This window comes from Poromitra crassiceps (assembly GCF_964638095.1).
Source record: "Poromitra crassiceps genome assembly, chromosome: 26".
Lineage (NCBI taxonomy): Eukaryota > Metazoa > Chordata > Actinopteri > Beryciformes > Melamphaidae > Poromitra > Poromitra crassiceps.
In genome coordinates, this window is record NC_139640.1 from 1,305,086 (window position 1) to 1,317,730 (window position 12,645).

The 12,645-nt window shown below is 40.1% G+C and overlaps 1 protein-coding gene across 1 annotated transcript; it reads left to right on the plus strand.

Annotated features, from left to right (window-relative positions):
- The first annotated feature begins 7,574 nt into the window (after window positions 1-7,574).
- On the plus strand, window positions 7,575-12,620 carry lag3 (lymphocyte activating 3). Its single transcript, XM_083661316.1, has 8 exons — window positions 7,575-7,717; window positions 8,157-8,268; window positions 8,407-8,624; window positions 8,714-8,995; window positions 9,106-9,423; window positions 10,370-10,618; window positions 10,748-10,869; window positions 11,200-12,620. The coding sequence occupies exons 1-8, from the start codon at window positions 7,636-7,638 to the stop codon at window positions 11,308-11,310; spliced, it is 1,494 nt and encodes a 497-aa protein (XP_083517442.1). The 5' UTR covers window positions 7,575-7,635; the 3' UTR covers window positions 11,311-12,620.
- The last annotated feature ends 25 nt before the right edge of the window (window positions 12,621-12,645 follow it).

Here is a 12,645-nt window from a genome sequence, read left to right on the forward strand (position 1 = left end):
ATTCAACCGTTTTGGAAAGAAGTGGACCAATTAATTTCTGAGATGCTGGCCCTGAAGGTGGACTTTTCTTTTGTATCTCTATACCTCAGAATCCTCCCTGATGGACTCGGCAGAAGTGACACATATCTTTTGAAGATACTTATAGCCGCAAGCAAGAAATCAATCACCAAATGCTGGCTACAGAAGAATCCCCCCACCATTGCCCTCTTTATCAATACAGTTAACTCTATCCGTTCAATGGAAAAGATGACCGTCTCTCTCTGACTCCAAAAAGAGGAGGGGGATAGATATTGGGAAAAATGGGAATATTACTACAACCTAGATGTCTAATAAGTTAACAGTCAACCCTTATCTTGGTCTTGTCTCTGTCTATTAGAACTTTGTTATTATTGTGAACCGCCCCTGCGTCTTAATTTTAATTTTAACCCTTTAATTTTTAATTTTCTATTCTGTTTTTTTCTTTTCTTCGATGAGTGAATTGTAAGGTCCTAGACTCCACCTGTTACATGTCTGCATAAAAATTAAAGTGTAAAAAAAAACTAAAGTTGTAGCATTTCCAGGAAGTGACATCACCTGCCTTTTCTAAAGATGATGGTGGAAAGATAAGTAAGTGACATCTGCTTTTAATGAATTTTCTTCAAGTTTTGTAATGTCTGACAGAGGGGGACGAGCACGCTGTGTCAGCCCTGTTACCAGAAAAGCATACTTTAAAAAGTCAACCCTGTTACCATTCTAGGGTAACAGGGTTGACGAAAGTATGCTTTTGAGTGTACATGAAAATAAACTTTTCTTGCCAATAGTATTTAGAGAATATAATTTCGGCCTCTCATGAATGCACACCATGTGGTATTAGCACCTTTACCAGATGGCTAGTAATGGCTGCCAACAACATTTTTCGTCAACCCTGTTACGTCATTCTAGGGTAACGGGGTTGACGAAAGTATGCTTTTGTGTGTACATGAAAATAAACTTTTCTTGCCAATAGAGAATACATACATGTTTTTACAGTTTCATCCCAAAAATATTATGTGAGTCATCTCTGTGAGATAACTGATTCTATTGCAGACAAGAGACAGACAACTATAATGCACCAGAGAGTCTGCAGGCTTCCAGGTTGACAACAAATAGCCTACTCTGCTGCAGCGGCCTACACCTGCAGCCTCTCTGCCCTCCGTTATTGCATGTGATGTAGGCTGTCGTCATTAGCTCAGACCTCATCTCTCTTTCAGCTCCCTCCTACTCTCTCTCTCTCTCTCTCTCACACACACACACACACACACACACACACACACACACACACACACACACACACACACACACACACACACACACACAGACACACAGACACACACACACACACACAAACACACACCCACAGACACACCCACAGACACGCATGCAGGCAGCATGCAGGCAGCACATACGCACTCCAAAGTGATAGGCTACTTTCAGTCTTACTGTAATAAAAGAGCTGGATGGAATAATTATGTTGTTTTCAAAGAAAGCAAGTGCAGCAAAACCGATCTTTGTCGAAATGTAATCTTTGCTTTGACGTCAGTGAGTCTGTGTGGAAATTTAAAACGTAAACATTGTAAACCATTGGATTCCATGGTGCCTGAGCAGAATCATGCTGCATTATGCAGAAACGGCTTTACTGTAGTAGGCTAATCGTGCAGGACAAGTCTGAACAATATTGTAGTCTCTCAATCCATTTAATGTATCGTAAATATTACACTCACTACTAATACACAAGTGAGTTTGGCCTTTTGGCTTAAGTCTTTTATGTACAAGTGTACTTTATTTATTACAAACTTTATTGGGATACTGTGCTCCATGGTTGAGGAAAGTTTTAATTCAGTTTAGTCTATTTGCACAAAGCAAAAACAAACAATCGACACAATCTATTATGTGCAAGAGAGGAAAGAAGCCCAAGTCTTAACATCTGTGCAAAAGAGAGAGAGAGAGAGAGAGAGAGAGAGAGAGGAATTAATCAAGGTAATATTCAATAGGCTAATGCAGTGATACTCAACTGGCGGCCCGTGGGCCACATACGGCCCGCGGGTGCCCCCTGTGTGGCCCGCGATGGAATTGAAAAAAAAAAAAAAAAAAAAAAACAGTTTTTGACAGTGCATCTGAACGCAACATGCAAGATACCCGCTGAATAAGTGTCCAAATGTTCATGTCATTCTGGTCAATACTCCACTTCTGTTATAGCATTTCAGTCTGGAATATGGAATATCTTTCAATAATCTATGATTTAGCTGCTAAATTGTCAAATACCGCCGTCGGCTTGCTACCCAGGCACTTATGTATGTACTAACTTAACCTAACTAACTATCCGGTGTGCACAACATTGTCATACTAAACTCTGGCTGACACCCCAAAAACCTACAATCCGCTACAGAAAAATGTATATTGTTCATTTATTAACTGGCCCCTGGCCTTCTATCATTTCACGAAAGTGGCCCCCGGGCAAAGCAAGTAGAGTATCCCTGGGCTAATGAACAATAGACTTGTGTACGTACGGCATATTCAAAATAATAATTTTGAAGGATGCAGTATTTCTCACCAAATAGTTAGGCCTAATAATACATGCGATAATTCTGAAAGGAAACACTTGTTACACACTTAGATTTGTATAACCGTCATCATAGATCATCATTAATAGTCATGTCCTGTCTTAATGCTGAAACAAAATGCTGACTTAACAGAATCTTACATTTTCTCAGTAAACCGGTATGTGACTTGTTCTACTTCCTCTGCCAGTAAATCTCATATCAGTGGAACATGATATATCATCACATAAACTAGGATACAATTATCCTACATCATCATAACAGTTATTGAGATTCAGCAGATGTTTACAATAATCCAATCGTGTGAGATATTGTGTGCAAGTGTGACTTCCTCTTAAAAGTCATTGTTGACGCCAAATGGAAACAGGAGAACTGATACCGAGATCTCACTTCCTACTGCATTGTGACAAATATAAGGATCTGAGAGACGTTTTCTTTAAAATTATAAATAATTTATGCCCTGAATTTGTTTATCTCCCAGATCCACCCCTGTATGTGGTGCAACAAGTGAGTGTTCAGTATTAGTTGCAAAATATGTTAATTATTGTCATACTGAAAGAGAACCATTGGTAAATGTTTGAGTGACAGCTCTCCATGTCCTTTATACTGTATATACTGGAATGTTATTATTTAATGCTTTTTATTATACTCGAAATCTCTCGCGCTACGCGCCCTCTAGCGTGGAGACTCTGAGGAAACTACCTTTTCCCCTTAACTCACCCATGTCCTCTTCTCCCTACTTATACTCCCACCACCACTTATCCTCAGCCAGGAAGGAGTTATTACATCACACTGATGACATCACAATTGCTCAAGTGACAGACATCACTGATGACATCACAATTGCTCAAGTGACATCACTGATGACATCACTTCCGTCACAAATCATGACTGACACCACCACAGACCAGAGATGCTCACAAGTCAATTTTTGCAAGTCCAAGTCAAGTCTCAAGTCTTTGAGCTCAAGTCCAAGTCAAGTCTCAAGTCTCTTATGGATGAGCGTTCTATCATCTGTGAACCAAAGTGCCCTTCTGGGACATGTATTAAACTGATTGATTGATTGATTGATTGATTGATTGATTGATTGATTGATTGATTGATTGATTGATTGATTGATCTGCTGCATGCCATCCAGTCTGCTTAGAACACTGCATAGCTAAAACTAAGGAATTCAAAGCATGTAGCTAGCTACTGTATTATCCTCACTCCTTTATCTATTAGCATACAGCATCAGCATTGATTGGATGACATCAGTATAGATGTCCTTAATGTTAATGCACCAAAAAAATAAAAAATAAAAATAAAGATTGTTCACAAGTCCCAAAACTCAAGTCCAAGTCAAGTCTCAAGTCTTTGAGGACGAGTCTCAAGTCAAGTCTCAAGTCACTGTGAGTGAGACTTCAGTGCGACTCAAGTCCAAGTCTCAAGTCCAAGTCCCCATCTCTGGCACAGACAGAGCACAGACACTTAACTCACCCTTGTCCTCTTCTCAGCCAGGAAGGATTCATGACATCGCTGATGCCATCACAATTGCTCAAGTGACATCACTGATGACATCACTTCCGTCACAAATCGTGACCGACACTGCCCAGACAGACAGAGAGAGAGCCCTTAGCCATTTTTTACGCGTGCCTCGATTCCTAGGCTTGCACGCTGTGCGGGCTCGCTAGCTCAGCCGCTGCCATTGTGCAACTGTGCGCCATCGGCTCCTACTACATTATTACAGTTGCTCCAGTGACATCACTGATGATGTCCCAATTGCTCAAGTGACATCACTGATGACATCATCACTGATGACATCACTGATGACATTGTCACTGATGACATCACAATCGTGAGCCACACCGCCGCCACCCACACTGCCGCACTTAGCCAATTTTAACTAAAGATTGCACATTACATACTTGTTATTATTTCCATACTATCGTATAATCATCTGTATTCATTTTCTGTACTGCTTTTGCTATATGAGTTTCTAACCTCTCGTGCCAATAAAGCTTACTTGAATTTGAGAGAGAGAGAGAGAGAGAGAGAGAGAGAGAGAGATACTGAAACTCTATGGAAGAAATGTGACTATTTTCCATGCTTATCCTGATTAACATAATGTTGTTCATCCACAGTCGCACAAGCTCAGAAGAGCTCAATTGTTTCCGTGTGAGGGGCAAGCCTCACCTCGTATTCAGATACAGTGGAGGTGCCTATAAAGATCAGCTGTAGGAAAGACCACCTCATAGTGAGTGACACACACACACACATGCAGATCAAACCACAGGAGCAGAGAGAGGGAGAACGTTTGGTGGCTTTGCAGTGGTGGTGGTCTCGGTGCAGTAGAGGGTATAGCACCAAATCGTGGGCAAAAGATGAAAACAACACATGTGATTTCATACGAGCGCTGCTGACATCGTTTGATGGAGAGAAGGAAGGAAGGAAGGGGGGAGGCTTGTGATGGATGAGATAAAAAAAGACACGACACTTACAGTATCAGTCACCTCACAGCAGCTGCCTCATGGGAACATGTCTTCATTATACAGTAGAACAAGAACATCACTGCAGTGCACACACCCACACTCAGTTGTCTCCATCTATCTATTAATCTGCAATCTACAATTTATTATCTATCTATCTATCTATCTATCTATCTATCTATCTATCTATCTATCTATCTATCTATCTATCTATCTATCTATCTATCTATCTATCTATCTATCTATCTATCTACAGTATCTATCTATCTATCTATCTATCTACAGTATCTATCTATCTATCTATCTATCTATTTATCTATCTATCTATCTATCTATCTATCTATCTATCTATCTATCTATCATCTATCTATCTATCTATCTATCTATCTACAGTATCTATCTATCTATCTATCTATCTATCTATCTACATCTATCTATCTATCTATCTATCTATCTATCTATCTTAATGCCATGTGTTTTCCAGCTGCAGATGATGCAGAAGGCGACGGCCAGGCTCTTAACGAAGTCTAACCGTTAAGTGCCATCCAACATCGATTCTTGCCTCCTTGCACTGGCTCTTGAAGTATAGAATGAATTTTAAAATGATCTTATTGAGCTACTCTTAAGGCTTTGAATGGCCTGGCGCCAGCCTATATCTGAGCTTTTGATGCACTATAATACTGTAAGGTCACTCAGGTCCTCCAAACAGATCTGCTAGAAATTCCTCCAAACTTAAAACAAAAGGTGTTGAGTGTTTTAAGCAGCACCTAAATACTAGTCCAGCCTACTTTATAGGCTGGACTTTTTTATGATTTAAAGTTTATTGTCATTTTTCATTTGTTAACAGATAAAAGGATAAAAGGTGGCCTCATATGAACAACTCTTCTATAGAAAGACTGACAGATTAATGACACTTTAATGACACCTTAAAATGGGGAAAATACCATTTATATCTCTATAAGGACAGATAATGTTCTAGTAGGCTATCCAATGTACGTTCAAGCGCCATTGGTATATATTTTAATAGGCTGGACTTTTTTTTAATAATAATTAGGCTATGCTCCTATATTTTTTATTTAATTTATATGCTTGTATGTTGTGGGAATTAATATTAATATATTTTTTTCTGTCTCTGTAAGTACTTTGTAACTGTGTTTTAAAAAAGCGCTATACAAATAAAGTTTTACTTAAGCCACTTAATTACTTACTTATCTCATTACTGCTGCTATATCATGCACCTTATCACTGTACATATTTTATTACTCTGACTGTCACTTATCTGCAAACCAAAATCTGAATCCCTTTATAATATTTTATAATCACTTATCTGCAAACCATGTCAACACAAAGCTCACTTACTGCTGCTACCTCTGATGCACCCTGACCCTGTACATAATCTGTAAACAGCAAATTTAAGCTACCTCACCTAGCTGGCAAGTCTGTTTATACTCTACGATTTATATCTGTTAATACTATCTATCTGTTAATTTCTGTATCCTTTCATAATATTTGATAAGTTTGGTATGTTTCCACTCACGCAATATTTTTACAAGTCTGTTTATACTCTGTTAATACTGTTTATATCTGTTAATACTATTTATATCTGTTAAAATCTGAATCCCTTCATAATATTTTATAATCTCTTTAGATCCTTTATATTTTATTTGTTTATATCTTGTATATTTGTTCTTATCAATGTTCATGAGCACCAACCACACCAAGACAAATTCCTAGTATGTGAAAACATACCTTGGCAAATAAAAGAATTCTGATTCTGATTACTTACTTACTATCTTATCTATTCACCCATCCATTTAAAATACATTAAGACATTTTATGGCTACCTTCCACCTAATAGTCATCAAAGCCCTAGATGCAAGCTAAAACAGCTCTAAGTCATATAGTGATATTACAATAATAATTTACAGAAAGGAAAAAGAGATGAAAATGGGGAGGATGACTCATACATGAATATGTATCTGTGTTATCAGAATGGCTTCATTCATTCTCATATACTGGTGATGATGGTGAGAGAGCTGGGTTCACCAGGGATTGTGAACCCAACTGACTGGCAGTGAGGGAGGGAAAGACAGAGTGGTGTGGCTGTGCAGCAAACACTTATTATAATAATATTATAATATTGCTGTAATATTCACTGAGGTCTCACTCTGTGGAATAAATTAATGCACTGCTCTCTTTCCAAACAATGTGTATCTTATCGGCTGCCGTGCATGTAGGTACCAATGCAATGATTTTTTTTAGTCCTATATTTTGACTCGCAAAGTGTATATAATCTTATGTAACAGAGATGGAGTGGAGAGAGGAGGAGGTGAATGAGAGAATCCGTGGGAGGAAGTGGGTCTCCCTGCTAGTCTCTCTGTGTGTGTTACAGTTTCCACAACCGCAGCAAAGCCACACACTGATGACTGACTAGCTCACATGACTACCGGAACCCCCTCCCGCCCACGGGCCATATATACAGTTCAGCCCAAGTCACAAAAACACACAGAGTCGAGAGAGAACAGTTCAAACAGAGAGGCTGACATTTGAGCACAGGTTTGACAGCAGAGCAGAGAGAGCAGACAGAAGTCATGCTCAACCTCAAAGACATAAAGAAGAAAAAGACGCTGTGGGAATACTTCATCTTTGGGGGGGTTGCCTTTCTCATGACAGGTGATTTTTACAATAATGTTCAATGTATTATTTTTATTTTTATTTTTATTTTTATTTTTATTTTTATTTTTATAATAACAACACAAATAATAATAATAATAATAATAATAATAATAATAATAATTATTATTATTATTATTGTGTGTTATTGTGTGTTATTGTGTGTTATTATTATTATTATTGTTATTATTATTATTATTATTATTATTATTATTATAATAATAATAATAATAATAATAATAATAATAATAATAATAATAATTATTATTATTATTATTATTATTATTATTATTATTATTATTATTATTATTATCATCATCATCATCATCAATATTATTATGTAATGATGCATTTAAACATACCCGTATTTTTTACTCACTTTTTTTACACTACACTACATTCATCCGCTGAAGTGGAGTTTGTGTGTTTCTTCCCTCAGGGGTGAGCTGTGATGTCACGGAGCTGTTTGCAGAGGTTGGTTCCCAGGCCGTGCTACCCTGTGAACGCCGGCCTCCGTCCGCTGCTGAAGTCCGCTGGACCAAAGATGGGGGGTACGAAAGACACAACTTTTTTATTCATCCGCTTCGCTCATCTTGCATCCCTTTTCGCTTCCTCCGTTTGCCCCTCTCTAAAATTCCCACCAACCCCCTCTCTTTTTTGATCAAATCGAATTCTCCCACCTTTAACAGCACCACCGTGTGGAGGAAGGACAGGAGCGGTATGCAATATTGGGGCTACGGCTGGGCGAAGCAAGCGAGCCACCCGCGCATACGATGCCCGTACGACGAGTTTGCAAAAGGCGACTACAGCCTGCACATCACCCAGGTGAGGGAGGAGGATGGCGGAGAGTACACCTGCACGGTGAACCAGATCAGGCGTAAGGTGATCACACTCCGAGTCATCACAGGTAAAGACTTCTTATATATGATGAAATAGAAATGATCTGAGATCTGTGAATGATGTCAATAAGCTTACCCTTGCGTTTATACTTTACAGCGTCTGTCTCTCCATCGGTCGCCGTAGTAGGGGCCCGCGTTTCTCTCAGCTGTCATGTGACCCCTTGGCCTAAGGGAGCCAAAGTGCATTGGAGACTGAACGGGAAGGACCCATTTGGGGCATTTGGGAATCAAATGAAGGAGCTGTCGATCCTAGCCGGAGGTGCCGGCAAAAGTGCGATGGAGGGCAAAGCTACTGAGAGGCTGACGGGAAACTGGACCTGTGTTGTGCACCACTTTCCTAGGAAAGACATCGTCGTGACAAAGCATCTGTCTGTGAACGGTGAGATTCCAGACAGCAGATGATCCTGAGATATATATATATTGTCAGAGTGGAGCTGTTGGTTCTATTGTTGACATGGCTTAAACTCCTCATCCTCTCTGTTCATACAGGCATCGTCAACCCATCCAGGAATGACACCAAGGTCTACGCCGCCGTGGGCTCTGCGGTCACGCTCCCCTGTGTGTTCTCCCCCGGTCTGACACCGTCCGACACGGTGTGGGAGAAGCTGAGCGCTGGATCATCTCGCTCTCTCTCGTCCACCGGCCGCTCCCTCCGTCCCTCGTTCAGGCCGTCCTCTCAGTGGCCCCTGGACAGGTCGGTGTCTGTGGGGGAGGTGTGGTCGGAGGACGGGGGAAGGTACCGATGCTCCTCCGGGACGGTGCAAGGATGCAGGCTCAGCAGAAGTCTGCAGCTCGTCGTTGCCAAAAGTAAGCTTGCACGGCTTCACAGTCGAGGCTTAAAGGAACACTCTGCCCATTTTCAACAAGCTTTGTGTCATTAGAACATCAGTAGTATATCAGAAAACTGTAAACTGTTTTGAAGTCTGTCATTTAATTTGACAGTTATTGAGTGTTAAAGTGTGGACCAGTGACATCACTGGTCCACACTAACTCAAATTAATAACTCATTGACTCAAATCAACTCTCAATAACTGTCAAACTATTCATCATTCATCTAGTTTGACAGTTATTGAGAGTTGATTTGAGTTAATGAGTTATTAATTTGAGTTAGTGTGGACCAGTGATGTCACTGGTCCACACTTTAACACTCAATAACTGTCAATTTAAATGACAGACTTCAAAACAGTTTACAGTTTTCTGATGTACTACTGATGTTCTAATGATACAAAGCTGGTTGAAAATGGGCAGAGTGTTCCTTTAAAGGGACAGTTCACCCAAAAATGAATATTCTCTCATCATCTACTCCTGATTTTGTCCATATAACACATAGGGTGCCAGCACAAGTCAATAGAGAGAGAGAGAGAGAGAGAGAGAGAGAAAGAGAGAGAGAGAGAGAAAGAGAGAGAGAGAGAGACAGACAGACAGGTCCCCATTTCAGTTGTATTGTACTGAAGTCAATGGGTACCTGTCCCCCCCCCCCCCCCCTCTCTCTCTCTCTCTCTCTCTCTCTCTCTCTCTCTCTCTCTCTCTCTCTATCTATATTATCTCTATCTATAATTCATCTGTCTAATCAAATTATGGTTACTGTAATTGAAGATTGTTGTTGTGCTGGCTCCCTGTGTGTTACTGTAAATGGACAAACGTACTTATTTACAATATCTTTGTTAGACTGTTAAGTTATATGCAGACTGCACGGATTTTTATTGTTTGCCATCATCAGCTACCATGTTTTGTTTTCTTGTTCTCCCTTCAGTTGAAAAGAAGAGAGCCCCGGCGACGCTCACCTGTCGCCTAAGCGACCCCAGCGAGGTCACCGAATACGAGTGGGTTCGCGTGACCTATGACCTCAACAGCAGCGAATCGACCAGGTCCGTCCAGAGGGGGAGAGTGAACGTTCTCAGGATCGACAAGGCGGCAGGAGACAGTTGGGGCCACTGGACATGCCGTTTCTACGGGAAAAATGGCATTTTGGGAAACGTAACATACCACGTTCCTCTGCTGAGTAAGCTCACTTCCCTTCATCTGATCCTATATTTAGTCCTTCATGATCATTAATATGCTCGTATGCTTCATGAAAAATGTCAGATGGTGCTTTCATCTGACTGTATTTGTGTGCTGTTCTGTCCCACAGGCGCTCTGACCGGAGTCAAAGAGACAGCTGTTTCACATAACACCCCCATGGTGATCGGGCTCAGCTTTCTCCTCCTTGTGCTGCTGCTGATTGTGGCTCAGATGTACAAGAACCACCGAAGGGTAAGTGTGGTGTAGTTCACACCAATGTAATCAATTCATCAATCATTCATTCTTGTATTCTGTCTTAAATTGTATTTGTCCATCTAGAAATAAGGCAATAAGGAAACTTTGTCCTCCAATCAGTGGTATTGAAAAGAAATGATCTCACCTCAATAAGAGGGTTTTCACTTGTCCTCTTGTTGAAAATCTTGAAATGAATACAATATTGAATGACTTGTTGAAACGGACAGCAGTATATTTGCATGTGCATGGAAAAGACCATGATTCAAATAATTTACTGTGTGCTACAGATTGCATGCTTTAACAAATCTACATATTGTGTCTCCACAGCGGAAAAGGGCCTTTCAGTATCCCGCACTGGAGACTATGGTTCATACCATCTCCTATGAAAGGGAGGAGAGAGAAAGGAACAGAGTTAAAAATGTAGACCTATTCGTGTAGACCAGGGGTGCCCAAATTCTTTCCCATGAAGGGCCAAAACTCAATCTGGGTGGAGGGCCGAGGGCCAAAAATAAACGTCGTGGAATTACATTCAAATGTATTGTGTTTTATAGAAAATTAACATTCTAAATCTAAAATAACATTTCAATATAATAATCTACTTTTGATCTGTTTGGTAATTGTAATAATTTGCAATTTGGTTTAAAAAAAAACATCTGCATTTGTGGGGAGCGTAAACATTTAATCAGTAAACAGTAACACCCCGTTAAAAACAGTTGTATTTTCCATCTTTGTAATCAAGAGAGAAATTTGACTTAATTCACAACTTGAAAAATCCTCAAGGTACTTTGAAAATCAGCTTTATTGTCCATCTTTTGTAAACAATTTGCCATGACAATTTGACAAAAACATGCAATATCCTGGTTGCTAATGTGGTTCCTCCTCTGGTCGTTAAGGGCGCCTGTTCAGAGGGAGGGGAACTGGTTGGAATAGCGTGAACCTCCCACGTGCTATGTTCTACCAGTGAAGCTTCCTCTGTCAGGTGAAAAGAAGCGGCTGGCTAACTGCCCATGTCTCAGAGGAAGCATGGAGCCAGTTTCGGCTCTCCCCAGATCGGCAGAGGGTGGAGTAGAAACCAGGATAAATAAATTAAGTTAGCACTAATGGGGGATAAAAAGAGAGATGATTTCCAGAATGTGCGACATTGGTCTAAAGAATATGTAAACTACAAAATGTGTGAAATACAATTTAAAAATGATTAAAAACAGCACATTTTTCACCATAATTGTTTGTTTTGTTTACGAAATGCGCACCAACATTTGTATGCTTCAACCACCTCTGGGGGATAGTGGGGGTCGCGACCCCTCTGGCATCGTTGTGGGTCGGGGGCTGAAAAGTTTGGGAACCCTTGGACTACGACTCGAGGCATTGCGGCAAAATTTCACAACACTGAATTTAAGTAAGACTTCTTAATGCCTGCAATACGTTTTCAACGTTTTATGTTCATGCAGAGGTTTTGTACATATCCAGAGCAGACATATGTAGCAGTATTTTTGTTCCTATTTCCATTGTAACTATTTTCTAATTGTAACTACAGTATTATGTTTTATGTATTTATTGTATAGATTTCTTGTACACTGAGGAAGACAATTACTGTCGAAACGTTTGTACCTTGCCATCTGCTTTATTAAATCAACAAAAAGGACATTTTGAGAGTGCTGGCCTTTCTTCTCCTTTAAAGATCTTTTTGAGCCGTGCACCCACTGACTGTTTTATCTGTGTGTGCTTGCTTTTCCCCCTTTTTCATTACAGTTTACAAATAAAATACATTTCACC